Raw genomic sequence first — 18,447 nt, 5'->3', positions numbered from 1 at the left:
CCTTTAGCAGCTGTGCTGGCCATACCTAATAGCAAGGAAAGAGACCTCAATTCTCTAGTTATTTAATGCCATATATCAGTATTGAAAAATATAATTCTTTTTCTTTTTTTTTGTACTGGGGATAGAATGCAGAACCTTGCACTTGCTAGGCAGGTGCAGAGCCACTGAGCTACATCCCCGGCCCACTACAATTTTTATGAGAAGTTACAGAGAGAATAATCAATTGGTCCAAAGTACCCTAAGTTTGAAGGCAGGTGTTTGATGATAAAGCCCACATTTCTCCTAACCAAATAATGCCAGCCAATAACTAATGCCTAAAAGTATAAGATACACTTATCTGAAATATTTGCTTATTTAGAACAATCTATGCCTGCATAATCAAATCAGTGAGATTCTATGGGGGAAAGGGCCTTAAACATGACACATATCTAGAAACTTTCTCAGATATATTAGCATTATGTCTGAGAAAAGATATGACTGAAGGGAACAATTAATCATGCAGTTGTAAAGTATTGTATGATGAAATAAATGAATGCAGGCTGGCAAAAAAAAAAAAAAATCCAGCCTATCACCTATAATACTAAATATGAATGGATTAAATTCTCTCATGTGGCAGGCATATTCATATGGTGACATAACAAAGAATGAACTGCAGACATTTTGTATGTAAAATCATTTATATACTCAATTTCACGTGTATCTACTAATCAATATGGCTCACGTTCCACATCATATATGTGTTAGAATATGATTAAGTACGAGAAGAGAAGTGAGGAAAGATACAACTAGGAAAGAAACATGAGTTAGCTGTCTATTATATATGTACGTGGGAAACTGCCCAGGTGGCAGGAGGGGGAGAGAAGAGGTATCAAAACCTGCCTGTATGACATCTCATTTATGTGAAATTATGTATGTGAAATTTAGGGAAAAAACCCCAGTGTTTTAGACTAATGATTATTAATCTGAATTTCATGATATAGTATTCAGGGAAAAGTGTAAGATAATGTTTATTTCACTAAAATTTACCACCTAATTCCTACATGTATGTATTTATTCATGTACTATATAGTCAGGAAGGCCAGTGTGACAGCATGTGAATACTGGTTCTTGGGAGCACGGGGAGTGAGACATCATATTCAGCTTTCCTTTTATGCCAACACTGCTTATAATTATGCCAACATTGCTTATAATTTAAAAACAATGTTACCAGCTGGGCATGGTGATGCATGCCTGTAATCCCAGTATTTGGCAGGCAAAGGCAGAAGGCTGCCATGAGTTCTAGGCCAACCTGGGTTACAAAGTGAGTTCAGGGCCTGTCTCAAAAAAATAAACAAAACTGAAAAAATTTAAAAGTATATAGGCCTCATAGACAAAATACAATTAGAGTCAATAATTCATTACACATGTGTAAAGAAAGATATATATGTGTAAGCTAGCCTATGGCAATGAAGAAATATGTTCATTCAATATGGATTTACCAAGTTCTTACTCTGGGGCAGGAATTCTATTCCAGGAGCCTGGGTATTTAGATCAACTTCTGTTGTTCATGTAAGTACACTGGAATATGTCAGATAAAACATAATTTATATAAGCTATTAAATCTAGATTTATGAAAGAATGGCCTATACATATTAGACCTTAAAAAAAAGCTATTTTTAGCACATTAGGTTTGTCAGAAAAGATTCTGCTCTTCCAAGTTTAAATAGCTGATTGAATACTATATAATTTGCTTTAATACAGAGGTACTATGGTTTATTTCTCTTATATGCCCCTCTCCCCTTATTGAAAAACGAGCACTCCAGAACCTAAAAATTTCCAGCAAGATATTTCATATTAGGTTATATACTGTAAATACAATCTCCCCAAACCACAAAAGCTTTAAATATTAAATAAATGCTTTAAAGTTCAAGGCCCATGGATAATCAATCTAAACTTAGGTGACTAAAACTAATTTTCAGTTTTTTTGTTTGTTTGTTTGTTTGGTACCAGGGATCAAACTCAGGACCTTGCACTTGCAAGTCAGGTGGTGGTGCCACTGAGTTAAATATCCGGCCCAGCTTGCCTAATTTTTAGGCAAAGGTGGGACTTGACAATTTTTAATTTACATATGGAATGCTTAGTTTATATGGATTTTATTTAAAAATACTAGAAAAAGACAATTATGTTTTTTCTACATCAGAAAACTGTTTTAGTCATTTATCAACTTCAGCACTTTAGTCAACTTTAAAACTAGTAACAGATTGTAATTTAAACTAGCAATAGACCATAATCCCAGTGAACAATGAGAAGCTGAGGATTAGGTTTCTTGGTCATACTCACCTTAAATTATTTTGTTGGCCAGGTGAAATGACACTGTAGTAAACTGGCATTCCTGCTGTGGGCATAGATCCTGGATTAGACTGACTAGAGAACATAACAGGCTGTTGGCAAGTCTGATGGGCCACTCCTTGTGAACCTTGAGGCAGTGAAACCTAAAAGTTGAAAGACAATTCAAAGACATCTAAATCTTGCAGATGTTCATGTCTCCAGCCTCATAAACTTTTAAAATATGAACAGTAAGGAAAAGGTAACACTGTCTTTTCCTAGTAAGTTTGCCTCAGTACCACTACTACGTTCTGTTTCCTTGAGTCAGTTATTGCTTTTGGCTAACACTTATCAGTTGCACAGCAGGCTGGATACATATCCCAAGAAAGTTATTTTAAAAAAGAAAATTTCCACACACGGATGATCATTTGACATGGGAAGAGACACACAGTTTATGTCAGGCAGAGCCAAGGAAGGCTCAAGGGGGGTACACGCTGGAACACAGAGTAAGTGAGAACTTTGGAGCTTCAGATAGATGAGACACCAGTTCCATCACTTTATTATCCATGTGACATTGGGCAAATGGTTTAACTATCCTGAGGTCCCTGGCTCCTCACCTGAAAAACTGGAAATACTACCTCCAGTAGAGAAAGGAGATATTATGACTGTTGGGGGATAGTACATCTAGAGATCTAGCACAGGAGGCATTCAGAGAATCTTTTAATTCTTTTTTCTATATCACCTATACTAAAGCATATGGACATAATGGATCCTTCAGTTCTCTAGTTTGTAAAATGACAATAATATAGGACATTTGCAATTTAAAAATATACCATAATATTATAGTTGATTACAGGATTTTTAAAAAATAAAGCCAACATATGAAGTTACAATGAAACTATTACCAATAAAGATAATAATGAAGGTTACCATTACTGAGTACTTACTGCCATGTATCAGTTTCTGTTTTAAGTGCTTTAAGTGCATTATCTCATTAAGGTGTCCTAACCTACAAAGGTGTTTTTCTTATCTCTTTTATAAATAGATAAACTGGGATTAAGTAACTTGCCTAAAGTTGTACAGCTAGTAAAGAAATCAGGATTTCAACTCATGCAGTTTGGCTTCAGAGCCTCAGCTCTTTAACAACTTCCCTGTTCTCTCTCCCTGGCTGTGATTTAAAAGTTAATGATTAACTTCTGCATTCTGGGAGGCTGAGGCAGGAGTATGCAACAATGAGTCTCTCCTGCGCAACTCAGCCATTCAAGAAGACCTTGTTTCAAACTGAAAACAAAACAAAACAAAACAAAACAAAACAAAACAAAATAGGTGTGAAATACAGTTCATTGTGAGGGCCCTGGGTTCAATCCCAGTAACTCAAAAACCAAGTCAATTAACTTCTAAATCTTGCTTATATAACATGTTTCTGAGCTGTGCATGGTGATGCATGCCTGTAATCCCAGCACTCATGAGGCTGAGGCAGGAGGATCACAGTGAGACCAGCCTGGGCTACATAATGAGTTCCACTGTCAGTCTCAACTACATAGTAAGACCCTGTCTCAAAAAACAAACAAACAAAAAGTAACCTGTTAATTTCTTTCCCATTGATTCATTATAATAGAAATGTACTGGTCTGACTTATCAAACTTTGAGTAATATAACATATTTCTGTTTTTGTCTACAGCAGAATTATAGTATTCTGAGATTATTAATTGTATAAGTATATATGAAAGGCATAGCTGAGAAAAGTGAAATAGACTAATTTAGATGATTTAAACAACAGTAATAAAATTTTCACATTTTGCGGCACACACAATGCCTTGAGACTCAACCCCCACCCTGTACCCAGAATTAAACTTGGGACCTTGTACTTACCAGACAGGTGTGCCACTGAGCTATAACCCCAGCCCTGGAATAAATTTTTTTTTTTTTTTGGTACCAGGGATCAAACTCAGGCCCTTGTCCTTGAAAGGCAGGCAGCGGTACTACCACTGAGCTAAATCCCTGTTCCTGGAATACATTTTTAACTAGGTAAAGAAAGCATTTTAGTACCAAAAGATGCAGAGCCACAGAATACATTACTAAGAACAGACGACTTTTCCAGCTTAATTTTTAGATGACAGTTTTTCACGCTCACTTGTCTAACAAATATAGTAGGGAGAATACTAGCAGGCTGCCGTGCACTGCTGCCTGAGATACTCTATAATCATTTATTCAGTGTGAGGATTACGTGAGCTATTACAAAGATTTTAATAACTTGTAAAAAAGCAAGCTGTAGGAATTATAACAACTATCTTAGCTCTGGAATATTTTCAGTGTCTAATTCCATTAAAAATAAATCTAGCAACAAAGCTATATTTATTGTAAAATGACATTTTTCTCAACTGTGAGAAAATCTAAAGGATAAGGACAGGTCTTACTTATCTTTTTTTTTTGTACTGGGAATCAAATTCAGGACCCTTGAGCTTGCAAGGCAGGTGGGACTACTGAGCTAAATCTCTGGCCCAGGTCTTACTTATCTTAATCTCTAGCATCTAGCAGATTGCCTGGGCATCCAACAAATGCTCAAAACCAAAGTTCTCGAGAAGGCAATGTTCTGACTCAGTGCTGGATCATGTGTAATGTCCATCTGTGGAAGAAGGAAGGGAAAGGCAGCTCACACGCCTAGGCTGAAGCATGGAGAATAAGGAATAAAAAGCATGGGGAATGTGAGAAAAAGGGAAGATGCCAAACCTAGTTTCATGATGTATCTCTTACAGTTGCTTTTGATTATCAAGGGGCTTCAAAACTAGACACATAGGGCCAGGCGTGGTGGCGCACGCCTGTAATCCCAGCACTCGGGAGGCTGAGGCAGGATTACTGTGAGTTCGAGACCAGCCTGGACTACATAGTGAGTTCCAGGTCAGTCTCAACTACTTAGTGAGACTCTGTCTCAAAAAAACAAAAACAAAAAACAAAAAACTAGACACATAGGGCTGAGTTATTGAGTGGTTCTGGCCATCTGCCTTGTACAAAAAAAAAAAAAAAAAAAAAAAAAAAAAAAGAAAAGAAAAGAAAACAAAATTAGACACTTAGCACTCAATAACCTTTGAAAGTTTTACATTTTTTTCTTTCTTTTTGTTGGTACCAGGGACCAAACCTGGGACCCTGCACTTGCAAGGCAGGTGGTGGCACCCTAGCCCCAAAATTTGACATTTCATATTTTAATTTTCTGGAATTATATAGAATACGTTTAGATATTTACTTATACCCCAGAATATCTTAATTTATGTCTACATTTTTCCTTTAAGAGCTAGCTAAAGATTTTATCTTCTTAGAAGACATTATTAGATTATTTCTTTATTTTTATTCCTTTAGTGTCAAGTATTTAACTTGTTCGCCGCTTTATTTCATGATCTCCAGAGTTATTGGTTTGTCTACTATCACTAATACGTTTACATGTGTTTAGAGAAAATGCAGGTATATTCTACCTTCCCAAATAATTTTTCTTCTGTTGAATGAATGAAAATGGTCTTTTGACTTCTTTCTTAATATTAGTCTTAGTTATAAACAAGTAAAAAAAAAACCCTACGATTAGTCATGTCTGTGGCACAGGTCTCTAACGTCAGCACTCTGGGAGGCTCTGGAGGGAAGGACACAAGTTCCAGCCCAGACTGGGCAACTCGGCAACTGAAACCCTATTTGAAAAGCAAAAATAAAAAAAGTGGTGGGGATCTAGCTCAATGTGAAGATCCCAGATTCAGTTCCTAGTATTGAAAAAGCAAAACAGAACAAAGAATACAAACAAAAAAAGAAACAACAAAATCCCTCAACAAAACAAAAACCTCATGGGGCTAATAAAACAAGTCAATGAGGCCAGGGATTTAGCTCAGTGTTTCTGCCGCCTGTCTCCCAAGCACAAGGTCCCGAGTTCAATCCCCATACAACAACAACAACACAACAAAACCACAAGCCTATGTAAAAGTAATTCCCTAAAGATGAAAGATGGTAAAACCACTCCCTGAAAATGTTAAATAGTGTAGTAAAGACATGTTTATTTAAGGAAAAATGAATATCTGCTTTAAAAACTTCACTTATGATCTATGATTTTTTTTTTGTTTGTTTTTTGAGACAGGGTCTCACTATGTAGTTGACACTGACCTGGAACTCACTATGTAGCCCAGGCTGGTCTTGAACTCACAGCGATCCTCCTGTCTCAGCTTCCCGAGTGCTGGGATTACAGGCATGTGCTCTCTATCTTTTTTTTTTGGCAGGGTCTCCCTTTGTAGTTCAGTTTAACCCTGCACTCACTAGTTAGCCCATGCTGCCCTTGAACTCTCTTCAATCCTCCTGCTTCAGCCTCCCCAGTGCTGGGATTACAGGCGTGTGCCACCACACCTGACTTTGATCTATGATATTTTAAATGTACAACATTATCCATTTGTTGGGACTGAGATGGGAGAAAAACATTACTACCGGGATGAGAAGATGCACATACTTACGTAGAAAGCAAATCTATGGTTTTGTTCTATATGTATTTCACCATTTTAAATATACCTATCCTTCACTTTCATTTCCCTTTCTATTCCTCTTACCCCAGAAAGAGACTTTCTAAGGAACTGAAGAACAGAGTAAAATACTTTCTTATATACCTGTAAAGTTAGAAACATAGTGCCAGGCAAAATTTGTCAATATCAATGTGATTCAGATATTCTAAATATTAATAAGGCAAGTAAATAAAGCAATAAAATGAAGAAAAAATAAAGCCATTTAAACTAGCCAAATTCTTTAGACTCTGAAGTTGCATGGACAGAAACATCTCCCTTTGGGCCTGGGATTTAGCTCAGTGGTTCCGGCGCCTGCCTTACAAGCACAAGGACCCGAGTTTGATCCCTAGTACCAAAAAAAAAAAAAAAAAAAAAAAAAAAAAGAAACAACTCCCTTATATTAACAGAACAGTGAAATTGTAGTTATATATTCAATTTATCCAAAACTGTCTCTACCCAAAGCAGGTTAAAAGAAACAGGATACCTGATATGATGGCACTGAAGGATAGGGGATGACCACTCCCTGAATCTGATTTCCAGTGCTGTTAGGCTGGCCTCCAACTAGGCTCTGACTCTGGGGCTGCTGAACTCCAACTATTCCTTGGTAGTTTTGCTGCTGGTTGGGCATAACTTGATAACCTGTAACGGAGAAACACGTTAAATCCTGCTTTGAGTTTGATTTATTTGATGTAATAAGCTGTTTTTATATTTTAAGCAAGTACTTTTATATTTTAAAATGACAGAATTTTGATTAAGAGGCAAATCTTAAGTTCTTTATTGTAAGACAACATTTAAAACACTTACTACAAAGTCAGCTATATTTGTATTTCTTAAGATACATTTAAATAAGTCTGTATACAGAGATTCCTTCTATACCTGAAGAATTTACAGGATCACAGACTTGGTAAGTAGAGAGCAATCACTGTTCGCTTGCGTTACAGTTTATGGTAACTAGTTTTTGGGGATCAGGACTGCTGAGAGAATTTATAGGACCCAAGACAAAAGGAAAATTTGCAGAAGACTTTATGAAAAAATTATTATGATGATTATTATTTTTGGTACTGGGGATCAAACTTGGGCCGTGCACTTGCAACACAGAAGGCAGAACCACTGAGCTAAATCTTCAGCCCTATGAAAATAATTATTAAGAATTTCAGGTTAGGGCTGGGGATTTAGCTCAGTGGTTCTGCCGCTTGCCTTGCAAGAGCGAGGGCCTGAGTTTGATTTCTGGTACCAAAAAAAATGAAAAGAATTTCAGGTTAGTAAGAGGAGAAGCAAGAAAAGTGGCTCCTGCAGAGGTTGTAGGCCCATAATATTGCCCCTGTTGGTGACCCCAAAAATATATGTGTGCATGTGTGATAACCACTTTTTCAGAATGCTTACATTTGTAAAGAAATCACTCTAAGATACAAATCCTAACATTGGGAATGTGTCAAAACACAATGTTTGAGCTGGGTGTGGTGGCACATGCCTAGAATCCCAGCACTTGGGAGGCAGAGGCAGGAGGATTGCTGTGAGTTTGAGACCAGCCTGGGCTATGTAGTAAGTTCCAGGTCAGTCTCAACTACACAGTGAGACTCTGTCTTAAAAAAACCAAAAAATCCACAATGTTTTCAGAAGTGAATATCAACTGTATTTTGTTTCCTGATCCTAGAATTCCTTCAAGTACATCAATTAGGTCAAGATGCCTATAAATTACCAAATACTATAATAAATTCACTTTTAATAAAAGAAACATAAAAACTGGTAATTTAACTTCATTGAAAAGTTTTAACAAAGACAAACTGAACCACAGCATTACCTATACAAACGTGAACAAGTAGAGGTCAATGAAATTAATTCCCCAATAACGTCATAAATATATTATGCTATTTTGTATCAGTTTTCATTTCCATTCTCAAAATATTCAAGTATTTCTTATAGACAACAGTATCACTATACTTAGTTACTTAAAAGACTTAATGATTCTACTCAGGGATTAAGTAACTGAATAAAATCTAGCATTTACTTTAACATATGAACATAAAGTTTCTCTGGATGGGCCGGGGATTTAACTCAGTGGTTCCAGTGCCTTGCAGGCACAAGGGCTTCAATCCCCAGTACCACCCCGAAAAAAGTTCCTCTGGTAACTAAGCAACATATTAAACAACAACAATGAAATAAAAATCTAGTATACTGAGTCCTGTAGCAGTGAAAGATTTTTGTAAAATGATGCTATTTCCGTGGCAACACTGCTATACAGGCATGTTTCAAAAGACTTCTTACCAATCTAACTTCTATTAAAAAATTACATATTCTAGTTTATCTGTAAGAAAGTGATTGATAATATGCTATCTGCTCCAGCCTTTTCCCTTGTGTATTTCCTGTACTACTTAAGAGTTGGAGGTGAGTAAAGGAAAAAAGCAGAAGAAATTTCTTAGTTTTAGCCTAACAATTAATGTTCAACCTCATCAAAAGACAATTTCGCATTCATACAACAAATGTGAAACACCATCAAAGCATACACACATTCTCACCCAGAGGAAATGGAATGGAAATGTTCTGAGAACAACAAATCTTGCAGGAAAACACAACCTCCCTGAAGCATATGCTACAGGGTCTGGGCCCAGCTCCGGATAGACTGGGAAAGTAACAATAGAACTGGCTGAATGATACCCTATCAATAATCAAAACAAAATGAACTGTGGATATGTGGCAAAATTACTATAAAATACTTTCACTTAATCACTTTTGCCTAAGAAACATCAAATGTTTTGGGTATTAATGTGTGTGCATGCATGCTGTTGGGAAAAGAACCCAGGGCATTGTGCATGTTATGCGTGTACTCTACCACTGAGCTAAATTCTGCAGCCTACATATTACTGTTGTAGCTTAAAGTGAAAAAAAAAAAAATCAATGTTACAGGTTATCTTAAAAAAAGTGAATTTACATGCAAATGTGGTTCTGATTTTTTAAAACTCATCTAATTTTACCTATTTTTGGAGCCTTATCTAGAAGTATGCTGTCTATAATTTTCTCTTAGGAAAATAAAATATGGCAAGGAGGTTTTCAATAAACAGCTACAGGAACTATGTTATAGTGGTTTAATGTAGGGTTACTTGGACGATACTTCACAGAATTTACATAAGTACATTTCCAATAATATTTTACAGTCCTTAATGAAATCTGAGGTCAATTAATATGTATAGTTACTAACTCCCTTATACACTCACATATATCCACATACAAACACCATGCACATTTTGAAATTACAACATGAAATCTAAACCATCTGACCACTGCAACTGGTCATTAGTTACAGGTGACAGTAAAAAGAACAAGTTATTTGCCAGCTGGATAACAGGAAGATGAGCATGACACTGCCCCTATCTTTGAAATTAGGATTCTTAGCTCTGGAATCCACAAATGTTCAACATAGTTAGCTAAAGGAAAATGTAAATCCAAACCGAGATTGTGTAAAGGCCCAGGGTTAAAGTCCCAGTACTTCAAATCCAAACCAAAACCAAACCAAAGCCCACCTACAAGGAGATTCCATCTCACTCCAGTGAGAAGGGCTATCAATACGAATATAAAAAACAAGAAATGATGGGGAGAATGCAGGCAAAAGGGAATCCTTCTATACTGTTGGTTGAAATGTAAATTAGCATGGTCACCATGGAAATCAGTATGGAGGTTCCTCGAAAAATTAAAACATAGAACTATGAGCTATATCACTCCTTGGTATATTCTCAAAAGAATTAAAGTTACCCTAGTATAGTGACACCTGCATACTCATTTTTATTGCACCATAATTCACAACAGTAAAGCTATGGAGACATCCAGTGTCCTGCCAACAGAAGACTGCATAAAAGAAAATACATATACAATACAGTATTATTCAGCCATAAAATATGAAATCATGTAACTTGCAAGAAAATGGATGAAACTGGAGATCATCATGTAAAGCCAGACTTAGAAAGTCAAATATTGCATGTTTTCTCTTATATGTTGAGTCTAAAAAAAAAAAAAAAAAAAAATTGCAGGAAAGTAGGGAGATGATTAGAGAAGGGGGAGGGGAAGGAAGAAAGGAAGGGCAGAAGGAAGGAGAAGGGAGTAATAAGGGAGTGAAAGTGATCAACATGTTATAAGCATGTATAAATATGTGAAAAAGAGACCCATTGATCGGTAATATATATTAATATAATTTCAAACAAATAACAAAAATTCCACTGGTAACAAACTGTCTTCTTGCCAATTCTTCCTTCATAGTTGGCCCATGCTTTGAAAAAAATCAAAATGACACACTTCACAGGAGTAATTGGAGAAATTTTAACATTACCGCTGCCCTTTTAAAACAACCCACCTTAGCTACCACTCTAAGCCAAAATGTACATTTATACTTAGAGATATAATAGGAGAAAACAATATATTCAGAGAAGGGAACCAAAGTAATGCAAGCTTTTAAACAAAAACAGAAGCTTACTAGGTGTTACAAGAATGACCAGTTTCTTAATGCCCACATTTAGTGAATGGGTTCTGATGCAACAGTTGTAAGATAACATTAGTTTATACAATTTAATACATTTTATCATCTTTTCTTTAAAACGATTCCATGAATACTAATTGTATCAATCTGGAATTTAAGAACCACTCATTAAGCCTCTTCTAGAGAACAGTGTATCAGCTGAATCACAGATTTTATGTAGTTAACCTCCAAGTATTTATCTGATAAAAACATAGAACTTTTTTGGGCCATGAATTTAGCTCAGTGATGCTGCCCCAACTCTTAAGCACAAAGCCCTGAGTTTAATCCCCAGTACAACAAACAAATAAACAAACAAACAACAAAACTAATTTATATCTAAGATGTAAAATTTGAAAGTATTATTTTCTGAAAAAATGTGGACCTTAAAAACACCTTTTCAAAAAGCTTTATTTGATCATAAAATAGATAGAATATACAAAAAAGTTATTATGGAATAAAATCTCTAGTAAAACAATAACATATAGACAATCATCATTTACACATATTGTATGTATGGCTAGCTTCATTTTCTATGCAGAGAGAAACAAATATATGCGTATCACTTATGAAATAAGATCATAGGACAAGGCTGGGCATGGCTGGGCACGCCTGTAATCCCAGCACTTGGGAGGCTGAGGCAGGAGGGTTGCTGTGAGTTTGAGACCAGTATCGACTACATAGGGAGTTCCAGGTCCGTCTCAACTACATAGTGAGACCCTGTCTCAAAAAAAAAAAAAGATCATAGGACATACTGTTCAAATATATAATGCTTCCATATATGTTCAAAAGAGATTTTACAAAGCTAGGGGAAGGAAATGTGTAAATAAATTTTTTTTCTTTTTTTGAGATAGGGTCTCACTATGCAGTTCAGACTGGCCTCGAATTGCAGCCATTGTTCTGCTTCAGCTTCCCAAATGCTAGGATTACAGACGTACATCACCACACCCAGATGTAAATAAATTTTCTTAAAACATATTTAGAGCCAGGTGTGATGGTTCATGTCTATAATCCCAACACTCGGGAGGCTGAGGCAGAAGGATTGCTGGGTTCAAGACCAACCTGAGCTACACAGTGAGTTCAAGGTCAGCCTGACCTGCATAGACCCTGTCTCAAATAAACAGGGAAAAAAAATCTGCAAATTAACAACCAAAGGATGAGAACAAAACTCAATTGATCTCTCTACTGTACTTTAAGGGTGAAGGCAGGCATGTGTCAAGAAGCTAAAAAGACAAAAGACTAAAAATATTTTAGAAAAACTGTTAGCTTCCTGTGTCTGGTATGGAGTTCATCCCTAAATTTTTATGACTTTTCATTTAGGACACTTATAATCACCATTGCTTCAATGGCACCACAAGGTAATACTAACAGCTCACACTTATATAACATTTATTAGGTTTCAGACACTGTTCTGAGTACCTAAGACAACTCATTTAGTGCTCAAAATTTCACAAAATAGATACAAATGTTATCCTTATTTTTCAGATGAGGAAACAAAGGAACAGAGATTCACATCTTTTCCAAGGCTACAACAGCTGGTTAAATGTGTAGCTGGCATTGATAACATCAATCTTATTCTAAAATTTACTTCTTAGGACAAATGTTGAAGTGGAAAGAGTATTACAACAATATAGAAATAAACATGACCTGACTTTATTCAATTTTCTGAGAATTCTGGTTAATGAAAACTTTTACTTTAATATACTTAAGGCCAAAGATGGTAGTGTATGAGTTTTGTTTTTTGTTTTTTCTAAATTAAACCTCGGTATTAAGATTTAATCGTAGTGTTGGCACTTTGAGATAAGTAAGTGGGTTTTGGTTTGCAGTTTGGGCAACTAAACTGAAAAGGTTTGCCATCACTGGTCTAGATGGTAGCTACATGAATTTAAGGGCTAAAAAAACTAGGTGAAAGGATTCATACAATAAGCCTAGGATATAACGTCCTTTTGCTGGGAGGGACTCTTGACTGGTTTTGTGCAGTAACCCCTGGCCTTATTCACATGTATGTAACAAATGAGAAGAGGCTCAAACAGTCATTAGCTCAGGATCCATAACCCACAGTTCTTGTCTCTCTGAATATTTTGATGTCAATTTCTAATGTTCCTCTTTGGCTTTTAGCTTTGCTTTTTAAAATTTTTATTTATTTATTTTTTAGTTCATTAGTACATGTGTGTAATACATTAATGCTTACATTCCTCGTGGGAAGCTGCTACATGTACGTAACACATCTTAATTTTTTTTTTCATCTCTTTCTTTTCCCTCCCTCCTGCAAGCCCTTGGACCCTTCCATTTTTCTTTCTTGATACATGTCTGTAGAATATATTTACTTTTCTTATGTGGAGCTGATACATGTACATAAAACATCCCTCAGAGACTGCTTTTGTTCAAAATGTACACACTGCTGCCAAATTCCAGATGAGTTTAAAGAGGACTTCTCTGGCACAATTTCCACAGATAGAGCCTGTCTTTTCCATAAAGTCAGATTGCTTTGCCAAGAAGTGAGACTTTACTCAGTAGTAGGTCAATAATGCCGGCTTTAACCTGGATACCTTGATGGCAAGCAAAGTCGTTCTGTTTCACTGGTTCAGTTTTAAAGTTTTGTGAAGCAATGGCTTTTTCTAATCTATTGAGTAACTTTCCATTCGTTTTTTTTTTTAACCTTGAAGGCAGGAAATCTCATCAGATTTGAATCAGACTGGGATGATGCCAGCAATGTCCAACAAACTTTCCTAAGACTGTCACAACTAAAAACAGTATTTGATTGATGATGCTTTATGACTCCTCTCACAAGACAAAAAATTTACAGGCATTATGACAGGTACTAATCTGTTCTAGAAATCATAAGGAGATATTTGATCACTCATTCCAATAATATTAACCGACAACAATCCAATAATGGGCTAAAAAGTACGTAATTTTGAACTATACTCTCTAAAGGGGATACTAAAGGCAATTAAAAGATTATTGGTCTTTCTCGAATAGAAGAAGTTTTGTGAAATCTATGTTGATTAAAGTTAGTATAGTCATAAGCAAAACTAGAAATACTCAGTAGCAAAGCACTAAAAAAGAAGTAAAATCGAGCTAGGAATTTAGCTTAGTGGTGCCACTGCCTGCCTCGCAAGCACAAGGTCCCGAGTTCAAACCCCGGTACCAAAACAATAAAAAACAACAGCAACAAAAAACCAAATAAAATCCCCCACAAATTATTCTATTATTCCAATCTGTTGTTATTAACCTAAAACAAATTCATTAATAAAATAATCCAGTATCAACAGAAGGGATTATTTACTTACAAAGTATGCCTCAGTGTATATACATTTGCTTAATAAGAATTATTTTATTTTTTTAATGTTGTCTAAAAAAAACCCCAACTTTTATTTTTATTTATTTGTTTTTTTGGTACTGGGAATCGAACTTGGGTCCTTGAGCTTGCAAGGTAGGCAGCAGAACCACTGAGCTAAATCCCCAGCCCCAAACCCAACTTTTGAAAGTTTTTTTTTTTTGTGCAAAACATTTATTAGTACATTTTATATATACATAATGATACATTCATCATCATAGGGAATCTGAACCTGTATATGCTACTGCTTTTATTCCCAGCCCCTCTTCCCCTCCTTATGTGAAAAGCTTTGTTTCTATTTTTTCTTCTATGTTCTCTTTTTTTTCCTGTGTCCCTTCTTTTCCCTCTCCTCTTCCCTTCTCTTCTTATCTGAACATTTTCTTCCCATTTCCCAATATCTATTATATCTTAAGGAAAAATGTATATTATGTTTTAATAGAATCATTGAAGTTTCAGGCTACTGAGCATGAACTGTAAATGAATGACACTTATTAAGAAATGTGGCACTGTGGTTTAGGTCCCTTTTCTAACCATTCAGACATAAGGAAAAGGATACACAGTTTTGATAATTTCAGAAGTATATTTTGAAGATTGCCAAGTATAAGAAAAAAAATCCAATGATGTGGCAAAATGGATAGGGTTGAGGATTAGAAAAAAGTAGATTCCTAGAGAATCTATTCAGGAAAAAAATGGTACAAGAAGAGTATTTTCAGTATTCTGAAACTAAATATTTCACGAACCTGGTTACAATGCAAATTATTTTTATTCATTAAAAAATGTTTCAAAATATCAGATTTGAAAAATCCTCCTTATGATAGATATATCTGGATTAAAACAGAATGTTAGAGAAAAATAGGGTATCTCTTCCAGAAATGTGTATCTTTTCCAGAAATGTGTCAGTCTTGTGGGAAAGTACCCTCTTTGTGAAGCAAGCAATGCCAACAGCAAGTGATACTAAACACAATTAACATCTAGATCTCAACATTTTCCTTTGTTAAAGGACAGCACAGATGTAATATTATCACATTTCTTCCAGCCCTTTCATAGGAAAGCACAGTCAATTCTGTAGCTGAAGGACAACGTAAATTGATGGCTAAGGTACTTTACTGGACAGTTCCAAAGAATATTCTATTTTTAACTTTCTTTCACTTCAACAGAGAATAGAATAACAAAGAAATACAGTGCTCAGCAGAAAAGCACTGCACAGATTGACAGGCTGATTTTATTTAATATAGGGGACCTGAACTAGCATTTGTTTTTTGCTGTTGTTTATTTTCCTCATTGAGTTTATTGGTACACTTTAGGTATACAGTACAGTTACATTCATTATTGGGGTCTTGTACCTTTACATGACAGGTCTTGGTTCTCATTTTTTCCCCTTATCCCTGCCCTCCCTTCATCCCTCTTCCCCTCCTCCCACTTTACAAACACTTCATTTCCATTTTTTCATTTTCTCAATTTTTTTCTTTTCCCTTATTAGCTTTACCCTACCCTTCCACCTTTCCCTACACCTTTAGCCCCTTTCTGCCTATTTCACATTGTCCATTATATCATTAGGATCTTATGTACTATTATAGTTTATTCACACCAGAGAAACTATTTGTTATTTACACATGTGTGACTTATTTATTTTACTTGAGTATATCCTCAGTATGTATCCATTTTCCTATGAATGAATCTAATTTCTCATTCTTTATGGCTGAGTAGTATCCCATTTTATAGAAAACCACATCTTCTTTATCCAATCTCCAACTGATGGGCAAATGGGCTGTTTCCAAGTTTTAGCTATTACAAACTGTGCTGCTATAAACATAGGTGCGCATATATCTCTGTGGTATGATTTTTAAAATTCTTTTGGAAAGATATCCAGCAGAGATGGCTGGGTCAAATGGAACCTCTAGTCCCAGCTCTTTGAGGTATCTCCATATTGATTTCCATAGTGGTTGTACCAGTCTGCACTTGAACCAACAATGGACGGTTCCTTTCTCCCAACAACCCTGCCAACATTTGTTACCAGAGACAGGGTAGCAGGTATAACAATTCTCAAATTGAAACTATACTACAAAGCCACTGTGATAAAAACAGCATGGTACTGGCAAAGTAACAGATCTGAGGATCAGTGGAACAGATTAGAAGACACAAAAACAAATCCAGATGTACTCAACTATGTCATCTTTGACAAAGGAGCTGACCATCCTCAGTGGAGGAAAGACAGCCTCTTTAATAAATAGTGTTGGAAAAAATGGATCTCAACCTGCCAAAGATTAAAATTAGACCCTTATCTTTCACCATGCACTAAATTAAAATCCAAGTGGATTAAAGATCTAAATATTAAAACAGAAACACTAAACTTGCTAGAAGATAAATTAGGCAGAACTTTTGAAGACATTGGCATAGGAAAAGATTTTATGAACAAATCCTCAGTAGCATGGGAACTAGCAGAAAGAATCAACAACTGGGATCTTATCCTATTAAAAAGCTTCTGCACTGCAAAAGAAACCATCAACAGAACTAAGAGACAACCTACAATGTGGGAAAAAATTTTTACCATCTGCCCCTCAGACAAAGGACTATTATCTAGAATATATAAAGAACTCAAAACAATCAGCCCCCCCAAATATAAAGACCCGATTCAAAAATGGGCATCTGAAATGAACAGACATTTCTCAGACAAAGAAGTAAAAACAGCAAGTAAATATATGAAAAAATGTTCCAAATCACTGGTCATTCGAGAGATGCAGATGAAAACAACACTGAGATTCCACCTCACCCCACAAAGAATGGCTGCTATCAAGAAATCAAATAAAAGAAAGCATCCTTAATAAAAGTTTAAGCATAATCAGAAAGAGTAAAAAGAATTGAAGAACTGCTTAATCAGAATAGCCATAAATCTATTTCCCTTAACAGCATTATTAAATTTTTTTCAAAACAGAACCTGTATAGAAGTAACATCATGAGGGTAGCTGGTCAAAAACAAAAAAGTAAGGGGGAAAAAAAAAAGCCAGTTTGCTAAATATAAATTTACCTGTGACTAGACAACTACAAAGCAATTTAGCACTGATTTGAAATCATCAAAATTTCAAGTTTATAATTCTCATTAGTCTTTTTTTAATGCACTCTTTTACTGGGCAGGAAAATTCAACTAAGGCTAGCCCTTCAAGTGTATTTGGAAGGCAGCATAGTTGTCATCATACCTTCACTATTCTTTTTCCTGTTCCTCTGTTCCTGTGGTCTGAAATAAACATATATAAAAAACAAAGAGCATTTCTAATAAAAACAGCCACACAGGTTACAGCTCTCAGCTATTTAAATGACCACCCTAGTGAAGAGTTGACACAACTCAAGGAAATCTGTAAGTACTTACCAGATATATTTGGCTCCAGATTTCAGTGGCGGCAGATTAATGGAGAAGGGAAAAGGGAAATAGGTGGATTTGTAGAAATTATGCAGTGTCTGAATTTCTGCTGGTCACACACTACTAAGAAATGCTCACACAATCAATGAAAAAATAAGGATAGCCAGTAGTAGTAGGAGGAGTAGTATTACTACTCCTCCTCCTCCTCCTACTACTATCAAATAACACAAATACAAAATTCTTTGCTTGGGTCAAAAGTGATCTATAGAGACATTACTGATTTTGTTCCCACAGTCTCTATCTGACATAGCTGAATCTCCTAACAATGTGCTCCCTTCTCTATTTCACTAGTAGTGCCATTTTGTACTTGCTTGCCTCTTATAGCCTGGCTACTTTTAAATTTATGCTTTTCAAAACTGCCAGT

General features: G+C 35.7%; 1 protein-coding gene across 15 annotated transcripts in view; it reads right to left on the bottom strand.

Moving 5' to 3' along the window:
* R3hdm1 (R3H domain containing 1) overlaps positions 1–18,447 on the bottom strand; it is a 169,718-nt gene that overhangs the window by 33,008 nt on the left and 118,263 nt on the right. For all 15 annotated transcript variants that reach the window (XM_033757261.1, XM_033757264.1, XM_033757260.1 and 12 more), the window contains 2 exons: positions 7,312–7,466; positions 2,320–2,471 (listed from right to left, as the gene is read on the bottom strand). In XM_033757261.1, the coding sequence (XP_033613152.1) occupies positions 2,320–2,471; positions 7,312–7,466 (307 nt within the window). The remainder of the gene's footprint in view (positions 1–2,319; positions 2,472–7,311; positions 7,467–18,447) is intronic.

This window comes from Fukomys damarensis, unplaced genomic scaffold, assembly GCF_012274545.1.
Source record: "Fukomys damarensis isolate Sample0158 unplaced genomic scaffold, DMR_v1.0_HiC HiC_scaffold_29, whole genome shotgun sequence".
In the NCBI taxonomy this organism is placed as follows: Eukaryota; Metazoa; Chordata; class Mammalia; order Rodentia; family Bathyergidae; genus Fukomys; species Fukomys damarensis.
Note: the sequence above shows the minus strand (reverse complement) of the source record. Positions and strands in the feature narration are given on the sequence as shown.